At 38.0% G+C, this 18,842-nt stretch overlaps 1 protein-coding gene across 10 annotated transcripts in view; it reads left to right on the forward strand.

Moving 5' to 3' along the window:
• Micu1 (mitochondrial calcium uptake 1) overlaps nt 1–18,842 on the forward strand; it is a 202,000-nt gene that overhangs the window by 124,410 nt on the left and 58,748 nt on the right. For all 10 annotated transcript variants that reach the window (XM_087185432.1, XM_021259601.2, XM_087185434.1 and 7 more), the window contains one exon: nt 1,317–1,514. In XM_087185432.1, coding sequence (XP_087041558.1) covers nt 1,317–1,514 — 198 coding nt within the window. The remainder of the gene's footprint in view (nt 1–1,316; nt 1,515–18,842) is intronic.

An 18,842-nucleotide genomic window follows, 5' to 3' on the forward strand; every position in this document is an offset into this window, starting at 1 on the left:
TGTATATATGCATATATAAACAAAAGATGTTTCAACAGTTTTCTTGTAGAAAATTACTACTTCCTATTTTATTTCTTTATTTTTTGCCTTTATTGTAATAAACAGGAATTAATTTTATAAAGGGAAAAAAATATCTTTAAAAAACCTAATTTCTTTAAATTTTTATAAGTAAATCTGCTTTTTTATAAGTAAATAACTTACAAATCTTAAGGTTTTAAGTATCATGCTTTTTTTATTTTAGAACTGGGAATTGAACAAAGGGTTTTGCCCTGAGCTACACCCCCTGCCCTTTCTTATTTTTTATTTTGTGACAGAGTCTTGCTAAGTCGCAGAGTTGCCCAGGCTGGGTTCAAACTTTTGATCCTCCTCCCTCAGCCTCCCAGAGTGCTGGGATCCCAGGCATGCAGCATCACGCCTGGCTAGTATTATGCATTTTTAAAAATCATCACCCACAAAGCTGTATGTATTGTTTCTATAACATACCTTTATTATTTATTCTAACCTATCTGATTTTTAATTATTCTGAATAGCTGATTTTATTTGCTAGAGAAGAGATGAAAGTGGTATAAAAACTTAGCAATCATAGACATGCCTGAAAGCCCTCATTTACTAAGGCCACTGTTACTAGTCCCAAAAATTACCCTTTCTCAAAGATTAACCAAATTTCCTGTGTTTCTTGGAGTATTGTTTCATACCAACTTTGCATTTTATGTATCCTTCTGTGGCTTTTGTTTTTGTTTTTGTTTTTTTGGTACTAGGGATCGAACTCGGGACCTTGCGCTTGTGAGGCAAGTGGCAGAACCACTGAGCTAAATCCTTGGCCCTCATGTATCCTTCTGATAAATGTATTATCTGTTGTAAAGGTCAAGACTTTGCCTATACCTCTGCTGCTTCTCATCCCAGCTGGAGAGGCAATAGTGACAAATGTGGGATTTTTTAAAAGTCTGCCAGAATATAGAAGATATCATTGTGAAGTGGATGATTATTCTAGTTGTGTGAGAGAGGTATTAAGCCACCCAAAACAAATGCTTACTCTTTTCTGAAGAGGAATTTTCTAAATGGATCCCTATTATAAAGATGTCATTCTGTCTGTTTTAGAATCCTGGTTCTGCTACTTGCTAGCCACTTGACCTTGAACAAGTTATTCAACTCTGTGTGCCTCAATCTCATAATAATAGGGCTTACCTCATAAGATTGTTGTATGCACTAAAAGAGATAATTGTTGTACAGTGTAGGCACATAGTCAATGGTAGTTATTTTTTCACTGCTTTTTCACTTCTGTGATTTATTTTCTGGATATGGGTTTGTTGTTTTAGGTTCAAAGCATCATTCGCTCCCAAACCAGTATGGGAATGCGTCATAGAGATCGTCCTACTACTGGCAACACCCTCAAGTCTGGCTTATGTTCCGCCCTTACAACCTACTTTTTTGGAGCTGATCTCAAAGGGAAGCTGACGATCAAAAACTTCCTCGAATTTCAGCGTAAACTTCAGCATGATGTTCTAAAGCTGGAGGTAGGACTTCAGGAGATCCATCACATATGTACACAGAGCCACTGGGTTAGGAGGGCCTGTAATAAAGCATTCTTTCAGTCTCTCTCCAGCTGAAAGAACTGATTGGTTTGAACATTACTGGTGACTAATGACCTAGCAGCAAGTAAGAAATGATATATTCTGTGAAAATGTCATGGAGTAATATGGTTCTGGAACTGAAAGTCAAAAAAAATCTACCTTGTAAATCTAAGTTGTTTGGAGACCCTGCTGGAGGAGAATGAAATCCAGGGATCAGGGCAGTTCTCACCCTGAGTGTGTACCCCCAGTTGCATGTTCACTGTATGGAAGGCACCAGAAAGTTGAGATAAGGATATTAAACAGTTCTTCCTATGAAAGTTTGCAGAGTTAACAACAGCTGGAGACACCAAATGCTAGAATAAAAATGTGTGCTCAGAGTTGCAAAGGTGTCTTACTTTTTTGGGGGATTTACCAGCTTATTTATCCCCTCAGAGTTAGACAGTCACGCTGTTCAGTCCCTGGACACTACTTCCTAAAATTATCATTGCATATACTAACAGATATACTTTTTGAGTTATGTGCATTTTGAGTTTATTGGCAGTTGTTTCTATTCAAAACACTCATCAGATGCCTTCAGTGTGTGCTTTTATCTGGAGACAAAAAATTCCCTAATTTCTTGAGATTTTAAAAAATTCCATTAGACTACTTTTCCTTGGCCTCCTTTCCAATACATACCCTACTTTAATATTACTTGGAATTTCAAAACATTAACTACTGTAACTGAAACACATGAAAATATTGGAGAAAAGCACTGCTTGGTTTCCAAATTATGTATATCACTTCTCTGTCTTTTCTTCCATTTTCTCCTGATTCTGACACACTGCTCCCACCTTCTCCACCCACCACACTCAGTTAAGACAGTTTGGAAAAATCACAACTGAACTCCAGTTATCCATAAGAATGCTGTTTGGTATTCTTCATAATCTTGGGGAAAAAAACAGAAGGATGAATAATATTTAAAATCAAATCAAACTTTGAAATATATTTTTACTTGTTTTTTTAATATAATGCAATTAATATTCATAGAATTTACCTTAAAAAAAATAATGGATTTCTACAATAAGTCAGGCTTCTTGTGGAGGCTCTTGAGGCCCCTATAATAAGTGACAAGAACTGTACATCATAGTTAAAAGTCAGTAAATTTTTACTATGCTAAAAAGCAGCTTAGCTTTTTTATTCTTACTCCCTGAGCACTGCTGGGTAGGTAATAGCTTTCTCAGCTTAGCACAAGGCTAAGTAAGCATTAGGAAAGTTGACTAAGTGTCTGCATTTCAAAGGTATTTCCTGATGTACAACACATCAGCCTAGCAAATCACTGAACAGATTTGAACAGTAATTAAAGCAAAAGTGATTAGCTAGTCAGCTGTCTTTAACCAGAAATTCTATCATAAATTAATGATAATACCTCAATTTCTAAATATTATAGTTGGCATGTTGCTTTTGTTTAGCTATTTGCAAGAGGCTTTCTCTTCAGAAAAACCACAGTACTCTGATTCATGCCAGTTACCTTGCTACAGTTAACTGTTGCAGATAATAGAATTCAAAATGGGATTTCATAGAATGGAGAAAATTAATGCATTTAGTGCATGTAGCCATTAGGCTTCTAGAACTTTATTTGGAAATGTTAGTGTTGGCACAGGTGTGAGTATCCCTTATCCAAAATGTTCGGAAACAAAAGTGTTTTGGACTTTGGAATTTTTTGGATGTAATATATATATATATAAAATGACATACCTTGGGGATGAGACTCAGCCTTAACATGAAATTCATTTATATTTTATATACACCCTATATTCATAACCTGAAGATAATTTTACACAATATTTTTAGTGTACTTGCTTCTTGATTGTGACCCATCAAATGAGGTCAAGTGTGGAATATTCCACTTGTGGTGTCATGCTAGGATTTATAAAAGCTTCAGATTATGAAACTTTTCAGATTTTAGATTTGGGGACTAGGAATGATCAGCATATTTTCACTTAATGGAAAGCAGATACTTCTAGGTAGTAAATTTTACTTTGCTCACTGATTTACAATTAGTTTAATATATATAAAATATACTAGAGATGCTACTAACAGAGTCAATATAGATATATAGATATAGACAGATATAGATATAGATCTCTCCAAGTATAGAAGAAATAGACCTTATCCAGAAATTTTTGTGTAAGAGTTAGTATGTACTAGGCTATAAGTCATGTGTTCTAGCATGCATACCCAGACTGGCTTTCTTCAGAAACATTTTAACATAATGTAGGAATATAAATGATTTAACTTATTAATTATACAAATATAATTTAACATAGAATATAGATCGATAAAATGTAGTTAGAAAGTAAAGTACAAAGTATTATGATACTTTTAATAAACTTTGACAAACAATATAAAGTCAACCCAGAGGGCTGAGCAGGTGCCAGCCCACCACATTGTAGCCTAGTACTCATTCGTGCAAACACAAGTGGGAGCCTAAAGAGAGAGAGAGCATGGGCTGTTGGACTTTCATACTGAGATCCTATAGAGCTGAAAGCGCACTAATGCATTGTATAGATCACCTCTGGAGTAGAAACTTGTGAAGCAGATTAGGGATTTCACATATATGTCGCTATACATACACTCAAATGCAGAAGAAAAGAGATGTCAAGGTAATCCTATCTAAGGTACTTGTTCTAAAAGGTTCTATCTATTGTGCTTTCCATTGATTTAGGATTATTTGTAGGCTTTGGGTCAGCAGTTCCTCAGGTGAGGGGATCAACGGTCTTTTTTGTGAAGGAACCTAGCCTAACATTTAGTAAGTGTTTTATAAATGGTTATTAATCCTGAATCTTATTCTTTCCATATGATGATGCATGTCATGTGACTAAATGCCTCCATATACCTAGCCCCTTTTTGAAAATTTCGTCGGTCAGTAACATATCTTTCCAACTGGATTTATATGGCTTCAAAGACATGTGAATAGCAGAAAGAACATTAGCCTTGGTGCTATTTAGGCCTTGGTTAAAATTTTGGTTCCACCACTTTAACTGACTGTGTGATATTTGATGCATTATCTATTCTCTCAGGGCCTAACTACTCATTTGTAAACTGAGCAGTGGTTAAATGAGATGATGTTTTCTTACAGGCTGAAATGTGTTCCTCTAAAGTGTATACCCCAAGATCTTAGAATATGACTACATTTAGAGATAGGGCCTTAAAAGGAGTGATTATGATAAAAGGAGGCTGTTAGGGTGGTCCTGATCCTGTCCAGCTGGTTCTTTATAAGAAGAGAAGATCTGGACACACAGGGAGCCCCCAGGGTGCGGGTGTAAGAAGGCAGTCCTGTGAAGAGGCAGCCAGAGGGCAGCCTTCTGTCAGCCAAGGGGAAAAGCCTCCAAGGAAACCAACCCTGACAGCACCTGGTTCTTGGACTTCAGCCTCCAGAACTTGGAGAAAATACATTTCTGTATTTAAGCCACCCTCCATGTAATCTTGTTGTGGCACCCCTGTCACACTAAAGTAACACCACCTGGAATGTAATATGCCTTTTAAAAAGTGTTCTCACCTTTTTTTTTTTGTATGCACCCTCTGTGCCATAGCATTATGCATACAGTAGGTGTCTAAACAGGTCATCACAGCTGAATGACTGAAAGGCCTTACTTTGACTTTGAAGTTGTTTTTTCATAAAAACATCTGGAAAATGGCAGTAGTTTTTGTTCTTATGATACTTTGAATTTCACTTTTCAAAGTTTGGGTGATTTTTCCTTTCACTGAGTATGAAATATAATCTCATCATCACTAGGAAGAAAATAGAAATGGTTAGTAGTATCTTAATAACTTTCATATAGGTTTTATCTTTCCATCATTCTTCCTATCTCTTTTTATTTCATTACTTATGTACTGTAAAATTTCAGATCAAGGAAATTTATTGTTCCATTTAGTTATTTCTATCTTTATCTTAGCCCAGTAGATTTGAGAGTAAAGAGAAGCTGTTTATCTGTCAAACTTAATTTCCAGAGGGGTCAGGGAAGAAGGAAAAGGCCATGAGCATTTACTGAGTGCCTCCTGTGATCCAGGCACTTTACATATATTATAGGCTTCTTTGTTTAATTTCTTGCTGACCCTATCAGCTTTAATCATATTAACCCCATGTTCCAGATGTTGAAACTGAAAGAGGTAAAAATCACATAACTATTAGAGTTAGGATTCCAACTCGTGTCTGTTTCACATTGAAGTATTTCTGCTCTTTATTTGATTAAGCTTTTACTTTTAGTCTGAAATAAGGTTTCTGTGCCTGATTTATTTAGAACTCAAATTAAGTTTGAATTTAGGGACAAAAAATGCCAAATGTCTTGAATATCCATAGTCTTATCTTCTCCATTACCACCTTTTTCCAGTTCCCTTGCTGCTCAAGTGCCTCTTTTATGACTGAGATAAAAATACTCTGTTCTTTTTGGTTTGTAAGATATTACCCAAACTGCCATTTAATTGCATTTAATAGTGGGAATCACTAGCTTGTTAAATTTTTTTAATGTTTTAACATTCTTAATTCTGACCATATTTGTTTCATTCTACCCTTCTGTCTCTGCTTGGGAACCCAAAAAAAACCCATAGATTTAAGGAACTATTAAAAATACAAAGTTTCAGGCTGGGGATTTAGCTCAGTGGTTCCGCCGCCTGCCTCACAAGTGCAAGGACCCAAGTTCGATCCCTGGTACCAAAAACAAAACAAAAAAAATACAAAGTTTGTTTTAAAGCCTCTTTTAAGGTTATTAAAAATTCCATCTGAGGCTACCAGGAACTACTGAATTGAGTTCCTTGGAGACAGGTGCCAAGTCTAATTCCAGTTAATATATTCACTGATTTTTTTTGAAGACACAGCAAGTAAGATGTCAGTCAAAAATGAATGGTAATAGAAAATGCTTTGAAATATTTGGTTAATTTTAATTTTGCAGGAGAAGTGGAAAAAAAGGAGCTGTCATGTCAAAGAAAAGTAAAAATTTGAATGAAGAGTCTTAACTCTAGAATATACAACAAAAAAACTAAAAAATAAGTTTGGGTCTTATTGTATAGCCAATTAAATTATCACATTTTAAGAAGGCATGAGTATCAGTTATCTAAAGTAAGATGATTCAAAGATAACAATGACTGTCTTTTATTTCCAGTCTTCAAAAAAATATTGAAGTTAACTAGATTTGTTCAATCAGGAAGAAAAATAAAAGGGAGATACAAAGAGCTATGCTAATTATTCCCATCTTTCAAGAAGAATAGAGAAAAAAATAAGGGTTAATTTTTTTTCCTTTGCTGGGGATCAAACTCAGAGCCTCATGCATGCTAAGCAACTGCTCTCCAACTGAACTGTACCCCCAACCCCGGTAGGTTAATTTAGTTAAGTACTTAAGGAACTTTTAAAATACTTATAACTACAACTAGATACTTAAAAGTGCCTAAAGAGATTCTAGAATCACCTTCTCCTTAAATCATTAAGCTAACATCTTTGTTCCCATGTCTGTGAAGTAGAATTAAATCTGTCTGTCTTCTCCTGATGTCAGGGCCAGAGTAGGGGACAGACTTCAGCACCTTTTCTGGCCAGAAGAGTATGGAAAAGGAAGCCAGAAGGCCAGAAAGCTTTCAACCAAACACTTGCTGGAACTAGAACATTCTGGAGAGTCCTCATAGCCCAGTTTTTTTCATTTATTTGGGGGGAAATTGACTCTATTATATAAATTGAGAGATGAGAGTTCACTCTTAATGAAATCCAAGAAACAAAATGGAATGTTCAGTGGGATTTCCTTTAATTTTTTTCTTCAACTTTTGCCTCTATAAAGCATTATGTGGATAATAATAAATTTATAGTTTCTTATTCCCTCCTTAGATGTTTTTAACTTGAATTTTCCAGAAATCAACAGAAAGGCTTATTAAAGGGTACTTGTCTCTCTTAAATTTGGGGGGATTTGTTTATTTGTTGATGGTTGGAATTGAACCCAGGGCCTTGACCCTGAACTACATCCCAATCCTTTGTTTTAAGACAAGCTATCATGAGGGCCGGGGATTTAGCTCAGTGGTTTCGCTGCCTGCTGCACAAGCGCAAGGACCCAAGTTCGATCCTCAGTACCAAAAAAACCAAACAAAAAAAAGACAAGCTGTCACTAGGTTGACTGAGTTGGGCTTGAATTTGTGATCCTCTTGCCTCAGCCTCCCAGAACCAGCACTACAGGCATGTGCCACCATATCCGGCTTTTTTAACTCCAACAAACCAAGTATATGTTTAAAGTTTCTTTTAAAAAAACAATACCTACTGTGATAACAGTAATAATCTCCACTACAGTAAATAGCAGTTGGGTCAGTAACTTGATCCATACAGCTAGTAATCTGTCTTTGACTGAGGAACCAAGGGATTTTTTTTAAAGACATGATCATTGCTTTAAAAAAAAAAAGGTACTGTATATGTATGACAATAATAGAATAAGAACTTAATTTTCCTCAACAGTTTGTTATTGTTTCTTCTCTCCCCCTCTCCCCCTCTCCCCCTTTCCCCTTCCCCCTTCTCCCCCTCTCCCCCTCTCCCTCTCTCCCTGTCTCTCCTCCCCACTTCTCTCCCTCCCCCCTTCTACAGATTGTGTTGCCCAGGCTAGCCTCAAACTCCTAGGCTCAAGCAGTCTTCATGCCTCAGCCTCCTGAGTAGATGGGACTACAGCCATGAACCACTATACCTATGTGGGCATAATTCATGAAAGGCATTAGTACTGCTGAACTTGACCTTTTAGATTGACCATTAGAGTACAAGTAACTGTTAGAAATTGGTATTTTTTTCTTGCTTTTCAGATAACTTTGCAATTTCAAAGTCAATGGTGTGTTAGTAACACCTTTATAATCTTTGGTAGTTTCCAGGATTTTCCTGTCATCAAGTATCTTTAACATTACATTCTAAGTTCATTTTAAACTCGCCACAGGAAAAAAAGGAGCTCATAAATAAATCATGAAGATCTGATCTTTCTCCAGGGAAACCCTGTCTTGAATCTATCATTCAGGTAGTCTTAGCAACCATTTTTTAGTAGAACACAAGTGCTTCTCAGCTTGTGAATGAGCCCTGTGCCAATGTTTAAGAGGTCGATAGGTCATTTATTTGGAATTCAGAATTTAGGCATAGTTAAATTTTTAATCTCACAACATACGCATTTAACTTATAATCCAGTTGGGTTGCAATATAATAAAATGAAAAGTGGTTTAAAGGATGATTTCTATAAATTTATAGTTCAGTGTTTACACATATTCTTCTACCTGCAGCAATCTACAGGTATAGATCTATAGCAAGCTTGAGCATTTTAACAAAAGTTTGATTACATACTACATAATAAAAGTATGAGCCAACATTTCTTAAGCATTTACCATGAGCCCAGCACTATTCTAAGTGCTTTATTGTGGCTTATTTGATCTTCACAACATGAAGTTGGTATTATAATTATCCACATTTAACAGGTGGGAAACCGAAGTACAAGGAGTTTAAATAATTTGCCCAAGGTCTCACACAAACTAAAGATGGGGCATTAGCCAGGCGTTGATGGCACACATCTGTAATCCCAGCACTCTGGGAGGCTGAGGCAGAAGGATCCCAAGTTTGAGCCTACCCTGGGTGACTTAGCAAGTCCCTGTCTCTAAATAATAAATACAAAAAGGGCTGGGGGTATGGCTCAGTGTAAAAGCCCTGAGTTCATCCCCTAGTGCCACAAAATAAATAAACATGGGACTGAGATTTGATTCCTAGCAGCCTGGTGTTTAACTACTAACCTACCACTAGCTTTCCAAGAACTGTACTAAATGTTCAAGATGCAAAGATGAACAAAACATTGTTCTACTCCCTAGAGGCTTATAAAGGTAAAATGAGTGAACCAGAAATTTTTGCAGTGCTATACATAATGCGCAGTGGGGCCAGGAATGTAGCTCAGTGGCACTATGCCTGCCTTGCAAGCGCGAGGTCCTGAGTTCGATCCCCAGTACCAAAAAAAAAACTAAAACATAATGCACAGTGGTAGAGATGTGCATATGGTACAATTAGGGTTTAAACTGGGACCTCTAAGTCAGTCTGTGAAATGAGAGGGCAGGGAACTACTCAGGCATTTCCCAGAGGTTTCATTATGAAAGTCAATCCTAACTCCGAAACTTATTCTATCTAAAGAACAAGGAAGTGCGTTTTCATTTGTTCTTTGTTCAAATGAGAAGAGGCAAGGGAACACCAGTACTGGGACTGGATCCAGGAGAGAGTGGTAGAGAAAATGACCTTTCTTATCAAGTTTGCCACCAGACTTGAATTGATATATCCTCTAGGTATTCTCATATTGGTAAAGGGACCCTGCACCCTCAAGGATAGCTCTGCAGTGATCATAACAAAAGATGAAAACTAGGGGACAGGATCAAAGATGAGACATTTTCTCCAGGTTTCTCCAAGACCTAGCTGGGCCTCTATAGGCAGACCGTATTGGGCCACTCAGACTTAAAATGAGGAAGCTTAAACAAAATGTCTAAGGTATCTGAGTAGATTGATCTTTCTTTTTTCTCTTTCTTTCTTTTTGTCTTTTTCTTTCTGTTTATTGGTGCTGGGAATTGAACCCAGGGCCTATGCACTCAGCTACACCTTCAACCTTTTTAAAAATTTTTTGCCCAGAGTCAGGGTCTAAATTGTGCAGGCTGGGCTTGAACTTGTGATCATCCTGCCTTGGCCTCTCAGAGTGCTGGGATTATAGGCCAGCATGTCCAGCTTGGTCTTTTTACTTTTATCCCTCTTCTAGCCATCTTTAGCTGCCAGGGCCTTTCAGAATTATAGTCTTTAGATTTTAAAGGGAAATTTTTTTTAAAAATAGCTTTAACCTCTAGTCTGTCCTAGAGCCTTAGAGGAGTCTAGGGAGTCTAGACAAATGTCTCAGGAATCAGAGCCAGCTTTGCAGTAATTTGCAAATAAATAATGTATTACATACAGCTTGTTGAATTCATACTCTGAGAAAATGCCACTTCAGAGGGTCATATATTACATCAGATTATTAGCCTCTGAATTCAGTTAATAGCACAGAAATGATTATCAAGTCTCTTTTGTTTCTCAGTAATTTTTCTTATTGAGTCTCTTTTTTTTTCTCCCCACCCACATTCTTCTTGTTTTCTATCAGTCTACCACAACATTAGCATGAGTGTTTTTTCTTATTAAAACTTGGACTAATGAATTTTAAACTTTGCTTTAGTCATTTCTTAGCATGAGAGAGAGAGAGAGAGAGGGCTATGGAAAAGAGAATAAACAAAAAAATGCATTCAGGGAAAGAACATCTTCAAAGAAGGGAAGAAAGAAAAGATGGTGCTTCTGGGAAAACAAAAACAGAAGGCAGCAGCCAGGTCATCAGGTGTTTTGTAGGCTGCATTGGAGAGTGTGGGCGCTAAGAGCCACATAGGGAACCATTGAAAAGTTTTAAGAAGAAAGGAATATGATCAGGTTTGGATTTTTAGAAAGATCACTCTACCAGCACGTATAGATTAGCAAAGAGGGAAAACTTACATAGTTATTGTATTTGTCAAAGGGAAAAATGAAAAGGTGGTCCTGAGAAAGAAGAGAGAGAAAGGGGTGGTTTGAGATTTTAAATGAAAGGTTCTCCAGGATTTTGCAATTGCTATGAAAGCAAAGAGTTCCAGGTAATGCCACTGTCTGAAATCAGAGACTGGAGAAGTAGATTGATAAAAAGGAAAGTGTTGAGTTCTGTTTTGGGCATTTTGAGTGAGGTATTTATAGACTTCTCAGAAGGTTGGTCTAGAAGTAGTTGGATGCACAGATTTGCATTCAGACCAGTGATATGGTCGAGATAGAAATGCAGGATTCAGCACATAGGCGTCTTCAGATGCAGTGGGAACTGATGGCCTCATTCAAGTACAGCATTTACCTGATTTGTTATTTTTTCAAATAACAGAATAACAACTTACAATGGGAAAGATTTATTTTAGCTGATGGTTACAAAGGTTTCAATCCATGGTTGACTGACTCCAAGGCAGAAATATGACAGAGGCTGTGGGAGACTATGAGAAAAAAAGCTCAGAGCTGAAAAAGAGCTCAAGAGGAAGGGGCCTAGATCCGACCAGAGATAGTCCCCAAGGTCACACCACCATGGTCCACTCCTTTCACCTACACCCCATTTTCTGGTTCCATGACCTCCCAAGAATGCCATCAAGTCACAGTTTCATCTGTGAATTAATCCACTTGATGAAGTTAGAGTCCTCATGATCCAGCCTCTTCCCAGAAAGCCCATACACTGGCAACTAAGCCTTCAGCACATGCATTCTAGAGACATTTCAAATCCAAACCATAATACCTGAAGAAGAAAAAAGGCAGCCAGGGATTAAAATGCTGACCTTGTGTTTATATTGTGTAGAATGAAGTAAGAGGAGCCTCAGAAAGATGAAGTTAGCCAGATGACCCTCAGGTCCAACTAGGGAGGTGGAGTACAAGAAATTATCAAAAAAATACAGTGAATGTTTAAATTTTAAAATTTTATTACAGTAAAAGATAATTGCCATTAATCCCCTTCAGAATACTTCCCTTCATTCCAAACACACTTATCCCATTGTTTTGGCACTTTTGGAAGCAGTTCTGGAAGTCTTTTATCATGAGTGTCTTTATGAGGTGTAATCAAAAATATAGTGAATGCTGACACCAAGTGCCATCCAGTAGAAAGAGGCTTGTAAAATATTATCGTGTATCTTCATCCAACTTATTCACTCCATCTGGCACTGTGCTACTTCTGACTTCCCCAAAGTTAAAATGACCGTGAAAGATAAATGTTTTGAATTGATTCAGTACATTACGGAAGCTACAACAGTGAAACTAAAGACATAAAAAGGATTCCCAGGGCCGGGGATTTAGCTCAGTGGTTTCGCCGCCTGCTGTGCAAGCACAAGGACCCGAGTTCGTTCCCCGGCACCAAAAAAAAAAAAAAAAAAAACGATTTCCAGAACTGCTTCAGAAAGGAGTAAGCATGGTGGGATAGGTATGTTTAAAGTAAAGGGGAGGAATTTTTAAAAATATTATTTTATTGGTACATTTTAGGTATACAGTATAATGACATTCATCATCGGAAATTTGCACCTTTACATATTCTCTCTTGGTTCTTATTTTTCCCTATTCCCCTGCCCTCCCTTCAACCCCTCCATCCCTCCCTGTTTACAAAGACTTTGTTTCCATTTTTTCATTTTCTCATATTAATTCCATTCCCTTCTTTCCTTTCCCCTACCCCTCCCATTTCCCCTTCCCCTTTGCCCCTAGTAAAGGGGAGAATTTTTGAAGGCCATTAATGTCAGTGTGTCATTTATTGTAATACTTTTTGTAATTTAAATACACACCATATTCTTCTATCACAGGCTGTACAAGAGTAAAGGAATGAGGGCCAGGGATTTAGCTCAGTGCTTCCACTGCCTGCCTCAATTCCTGGTACCAAGAGAAAAAAAAAAAGGAATGAGGAGAAACTGATGGTACTGGTGAGATAGTTTTAAAGAGACAACTACAGAAAGTGTTTTCAGCTTCAGTGTCACATTCTTAGAGCAGCCTTCCTTGACCATCCTATTTAAAATTGGCTCTTTCCCCTATCCAAAGGTTCGTGAGACATGAATTGTCTGACTACCTCACCTTTTTATCCCTTGGACCATGTTTAGCACAGAGTAGATGCACAATAAATATTTATCAAAAAAAATAATCAGTATAAATAATGTTATTTGTATTTTTTTAAATGGATCTGAATTTGAATTTTACTGCTCTGACCTTTTACCTTTGATATGTGAAGTTGAAATAACACCTACTTCACAGATTGGTAAGGAGGACTTCCTGAGGTAAGAAAGCTCCCTGCACAATACCTGGCACACACCCAGCACTCTTGAGGATTTCCTTATTTATTCAGTCACCCTTGACCACTCCCTGTCACCTTGCTGTTGACTGTTACACTCTCCACGGAGAACCCTCCCAGAGACTGCTGGTGTCTCCTGCACTTCTTTCATCATTAGAAGAGGAAATGAAGGAAGAATCAGTGATCTATACTTCCTGGCATTTTGTCCATTCTTGGTAGTCTTTTCAGCTCTGTAGCCTTTAAAGTTTGAAAGTCTTCCAGAAAACTGCCAACTACAGTCATTATTTTGATTAGATTTTTAATCCCAAGTGAGTGATTTGCAGTATATCGAACTAGAAAAATAAATGAAGCATATTAAATTCATTGAGCTGGAAGGTATCAATCAGTGAGATGTTTTGATAATATTTTTCAAATTTCCATGTGGATATATTATGGAGCATGATATCAGAAATTAAGGAAGAGCCAGGCACAGTGGGGAACACCTGTAGTCCTGGCTGCTCAGGCGGCTAAGGCAAGGATCATTGGAGCCTAGGAGTTCAAGGCCAGCCTAGACAACATAATGAGATCCTGTCTCTAAAATGAACAACTATATAAAAAATTAAGAAAGAAACTAGTTTCCTTGAATACAGAATTTGAATTGATCATTTTCCTTTATTGGACATCATATATAGAATCATGAAAATGTTGCTATCATCACTGCTAAGGATATTAACATGCTGCTGTTCTTTCAGTATAGAAATGGTTTTCATGAACTTTCTGTACTATTAAGGTTGACAAAGTAAAAAATTCTAGAAACATCTCACTTGCTATAGTGGATCTTACCTATTTAGTGGGGTTTTTTTCTTATGGTGATTATTCATATTCTCTCTCTCTCTTTCTCTTTCTCTCTCTCTCTACCTCTCTCCCTCTCTCATTAATTGAGGTGAATTAAAGTTAATAGGGTTAATTCAGTTTAACAGCTGCTCTTATCCAAAGTAACATGGTTGAGCCTGGGACTCCAGATCTGGTATTGATGTCATCACTAGTAGACATTCCTGCTTAGGCTCTAGTGATTGTTCATGTTGGAAGTTTCTAACCCCTTTCCTTTAAAACTAAAAGACTGCATCTTTGTGTTAATTAACCATTATTGCATGAGAAACTACCCTAAAACTTAACACTTAAAACAACAAACATATAATTTCTAAGGAACAAGAATCTAGCAGCAGCTTGGCTGAGTCATCCTAGCTGTCTCTCACAAGATTGTGATCAAGATGTCAGCCAGAACTACAGTCCATTAAAAACTCAACTAAGCTGGGGGATCCTCTTCCATGCTCACTCACGTGGCCAGGTGCAAGAGGCTCCAGTTCCTCGCTCTACAGACTTCTTTATTGGGTCCTCATAACATGCATGGCAGCTGGCTTCCCACAGAGCAGAGAAAGTTTGACCAAAGGGAAAGCTACACTGTCTGGTACAACCTAATCTCAGAAGTGACACACCATCACTTTGCTGTATTCTTTTTTAATGGTACCAGGGATCAAACTTGGGTCCTTGCACTTGTGCAACAGGCGGTGAAACCACTGAGCTAAATCCCCAGCCCTGCTGTATACTTTTGGTAACACAGACCTATCCTGGTCCATTGTGGGAGGGGACTACACAAGAATGTAAATATTAGGAGTGGAGTAGGGGAACACTGGAGGGCATCTATATATGGGCCACCATGTGTGTGTGCACTTATACCTCCTGAGAGTTCAAGTCTGGCCTTTGGGAGGCTGTGCCAAGACCAGTTCCAGTGATATCCTTTCTCCAGTACTGCTGTCTCATGGACCTAGCACCATCCATCCCTTTCCCAGCCAATTTCTCTTTATACTGGTGATGATTTTATTTTAGAGGCTTCATTGTCTTTCTGTACCAGCTGGCACTGCTCAGAGTCACTGCAGTCCTCCTCCACAAGTCTCATTAGCTGTGAATCTAGTGAATAGAGAAGTGCGGCCACATTCTTTTCTCTCCAGAAGATACTTGCGTCCTACTAGGTTTTAAGCACTATCTGTCACCAGTTTCCTCCACAACACCTGACACCCATCACCACGTCCTTGTGATCCAGACTACCTTAAGAGCTTTTTACATTCCTGGCCCAGCCCCTAGCATCTCAAAAAATATGTCCTGCTAGGCAGCTTTTGAATTGATGCCTCCAGACCTCTAGGATTCAATTTTTTTCCCTGTTATGCTATGCACCGTGGTTTATTTGTGCTGTTAGTGGCAGAAATATTGGACATTTTAAATAAATGTCATTTAACAGCAGAAACAATAAGATATATTTTAGTTCCTGTGCTTGTGATTTGTTCCTTCAATTTGAGGAAATGTCAAGGTCCATTGTGAAAGTACCTTGTATTTTTTTCTGTAATATTTTATATCCAGTTTGGAAAATTCCCACTGTGACATATTGGCAATGTGCTTTAAACCCAGCAATTCCCTTTTTACTCCAGATTTAAGGAATTATGTTCTCATGATAGGTGGAACATGATACTTACAAAAACACCTAAGTAATCTATCATTTAATGAGTGCCCTCTGAGTATCTGTAATTTTTTATTTCTTTGGTCTATTGAACTTTGAACTTTAGCAGAAATAGTAGCAGGAACTAGCTACTTTTTGGTTATACTTATATAATTTCCAGTTTTCATTTAGATACAAATTCTTACCTGTGTTACCCCAAAAAAAGGGGAAAAGTCTCCTGTCCATCAAGAATTCCCCTATCCACTTACACTGAACTAGACATTTCACAAAATTCTAGCATTTCTCATTAAGTAAATATGTACCAGGCTGAATTTGATTGAGACTAGTTTTTAAATTTGATTCTAAAGTGATGCTGGCATTTTCTTTTTTCCTCTACCAGGAGAGGTTAAATTCTCTTAGTTTATTTCCACAGCTGTCTTAAAGAATACTGCAGTATATGTTTGTGCTGATTAGGGATATGAATTAAGTTTTGTTTGTTTCTTTGCATGCTTGCTTATTTGCTTGTGGTAGTGGTTACTGAACCCAGGGCCTTCACACTGAGCTACATTCCCCAGTCCTTTTTTATTTTTATTTTAAGGCAGAGTCTCACAGAGTCACTAATTACCCAGACTGAGCTTGAATTTAGGATTGTCTTGCTAAGGCAAGATAGAGAGTGCTAGTATTATAAGCATACCACCACACCCATCTTGAATTAGGTGTTATAGTTTACCTTTTTGTTTTCCTTCTGGTGCTAGGTATTGAACTCAGAGCCTAGCCATGCTAGGCAAACACTACCACTGGGCAACATCCCTAGCACCTGTAGTTCCCTTTTAATATATGTCTTTATGACCTGACAGGGTTATGATAGCAGAGGGAGCAATCTCTTTGATTTTCTTCACTGGTGAGTATGTGTAACCTCAAAGTGATGTTATTGTGGTTTTTGCATCCAGTTTCTGCCAGAGAGAAATAAAAAGTTGTGGAATCGCATGATCCAGTGTGTGCACTAAATCCATTAATTTGAACATGCAATCATTAACTCCCCAGAGCTAGTCACATTTTACATATACTCTGTCAACCATGCCCAGGAGTCTGCTCTGCCTAGTGAAACAATTAATTTCAAACTGATGTAATGGGACATAACCTTCTAGTCCCCTCTAAACCTGCTTTACAGAGGTTGTCAAAAAAGACTTACCTTCCCACCCAGCTGTTCCAGTTCATTTTAGAGGACTCACTCGATGGGGCAGATCCTGAGAGCAGAGTAAAAGTTGCATGATTTCAGCAAATGAATATGCTAGGCTATAATTAGTGTGTGTCAAACCCTAGTTACAAGATAGCTTCAAATGTTTGAAATATCTGCCTCTCTTTCCAATGTTAGCTGGTAAATATGTGACAAAAGAACATGCCATTTCCCTCATTGTTACCATGGTGGTATAATTTTAGTGTATTTAGTTGATTGGCTTTGATGTAAAGTACTGATTAACTTCCTCTCTGCCTCCAAAATAAAAGTACTGTGACATAGTTTTGGCCTGGTGTTTCTGTGGTAGCGTTCTCTGGTACTGCAAGGCTGTACATAGCTTGTACACTCTCTAGATGATATGAGTGTGTTATTGCTTCACGGCTGCATGACAGCCAGAGAAGGAAGGATATTTGGCTTGTAGTAAGGAATGGAATTAAGAATGACTAATGTTAATATCTTTGTCTTCCTTCCTACATCCAGCTCTTCAAATCAAATACCCTGAAAAGTCAGGGATCTCTGTTATTTTTGAGCATTCTAGGAGATAATACGAGCAGCTTCTTTAGTAGTTGCCACTGTCCATATTGATGTATTAGTATTGCAAGTCTACTGAGACCCCAAGAAGAAGAGACATTAAGAGCAATTTAAGGATTAAAGGAAGTATGATCTCAAACATGAGAACGTTCTGCTAGCACCAGTAAGAGAAGTCCTGTGAGGCATAAATGAGGAATTGTCTTTTTTTTTTTCAGTAAAGGCTGAGGGTTAGCAGTGAGAAACCCAAGCAACTTTGCAAATAGAGTCACATTCTGAGAAATGTGTATACCAGAACCTGTTGGGCACAGATATCTTCAGTTACACCCATTCTCACAATCATTGTCAGAAACATCATCTCCTCTGATTGCTACTCTCTGTCCCCTCTACCATAGTCTAAGCTACAGCTCTCCCATGTTGTTCATAGAATGAAGATGTGAACCTGTGCCCATAGACTCTGTATAATTTAACCTCTCCCTCTTCCTCCTACAGGTTCTTCTTATACCAATCACTTTTCCACCTGAGGACTTTTGCAGTACTGTTGATTGGCCTGGAACATTCTTTTTTCCCCTTCGCCTTGCTACCTCCTCCTTATCCCTCAGAGCTCATTAAAAACTCAATCATGGGCTGGGGATTTAGCTCAGTGGTTCCGCCACCTGCCTTGCAAGCCAAGGACCCGAGTTCGATCCCCAGTACAAAAAAAAAAAACTCATTCATGAAAGCCTTTCACCACCTCTCCATCCCAAACTGGATCACATGTTTGTTACATATCTCTGAAGTACCCTGTGCTTTTTCTTCACATCATTTATATAATCATCCAATTGTTTGTTTAATATCTGCCTCTAAACACTCCATGAGAACTTTTGAGGAGTGTTGGGCTCACCATTATTTCCTTAGTGCCTGGCACAGCACCTGGCACAAATCAGGGAATAGCATCTGTGTTAGTCAGCTTTCTGTCACTGTGACAAAATACCTAAGAAAAATAGCTTAAAGGAGGAAGGGTTTATTTTGGCTCATGGTTGCAGAGAGTTTAGTCCATGGTTATCTGGTTCCATTACTCATCATGGTAGAAGGGTGTAGTAGAGGAAAGCCGCTCACTTAATAGCAGCCAAGAAGCAGAGAGGAGGAGAGAGCTAGAAAGAAAGGGGCTAGGAATCATATATAGTCCCCAAGGGCCAGGGATTTTTAGCTCAGTG

Source organism: Heterocephalus glaber, unplaced genomic scaffold, assembly GCF_053883595.1.
Source record: "Heterocephalus glaber isolate CG9 unplaced genomic scaffold, H.glaber_assembly_v1.0 deba00001497, whole genome shotgun sequence".
Lineage (NCBI taxonomy): Eukaryota > Metazoa > Chordata > Mammalia > Rodentia > Bathyergidae > Heterocephalus > Heterocephalus glaber.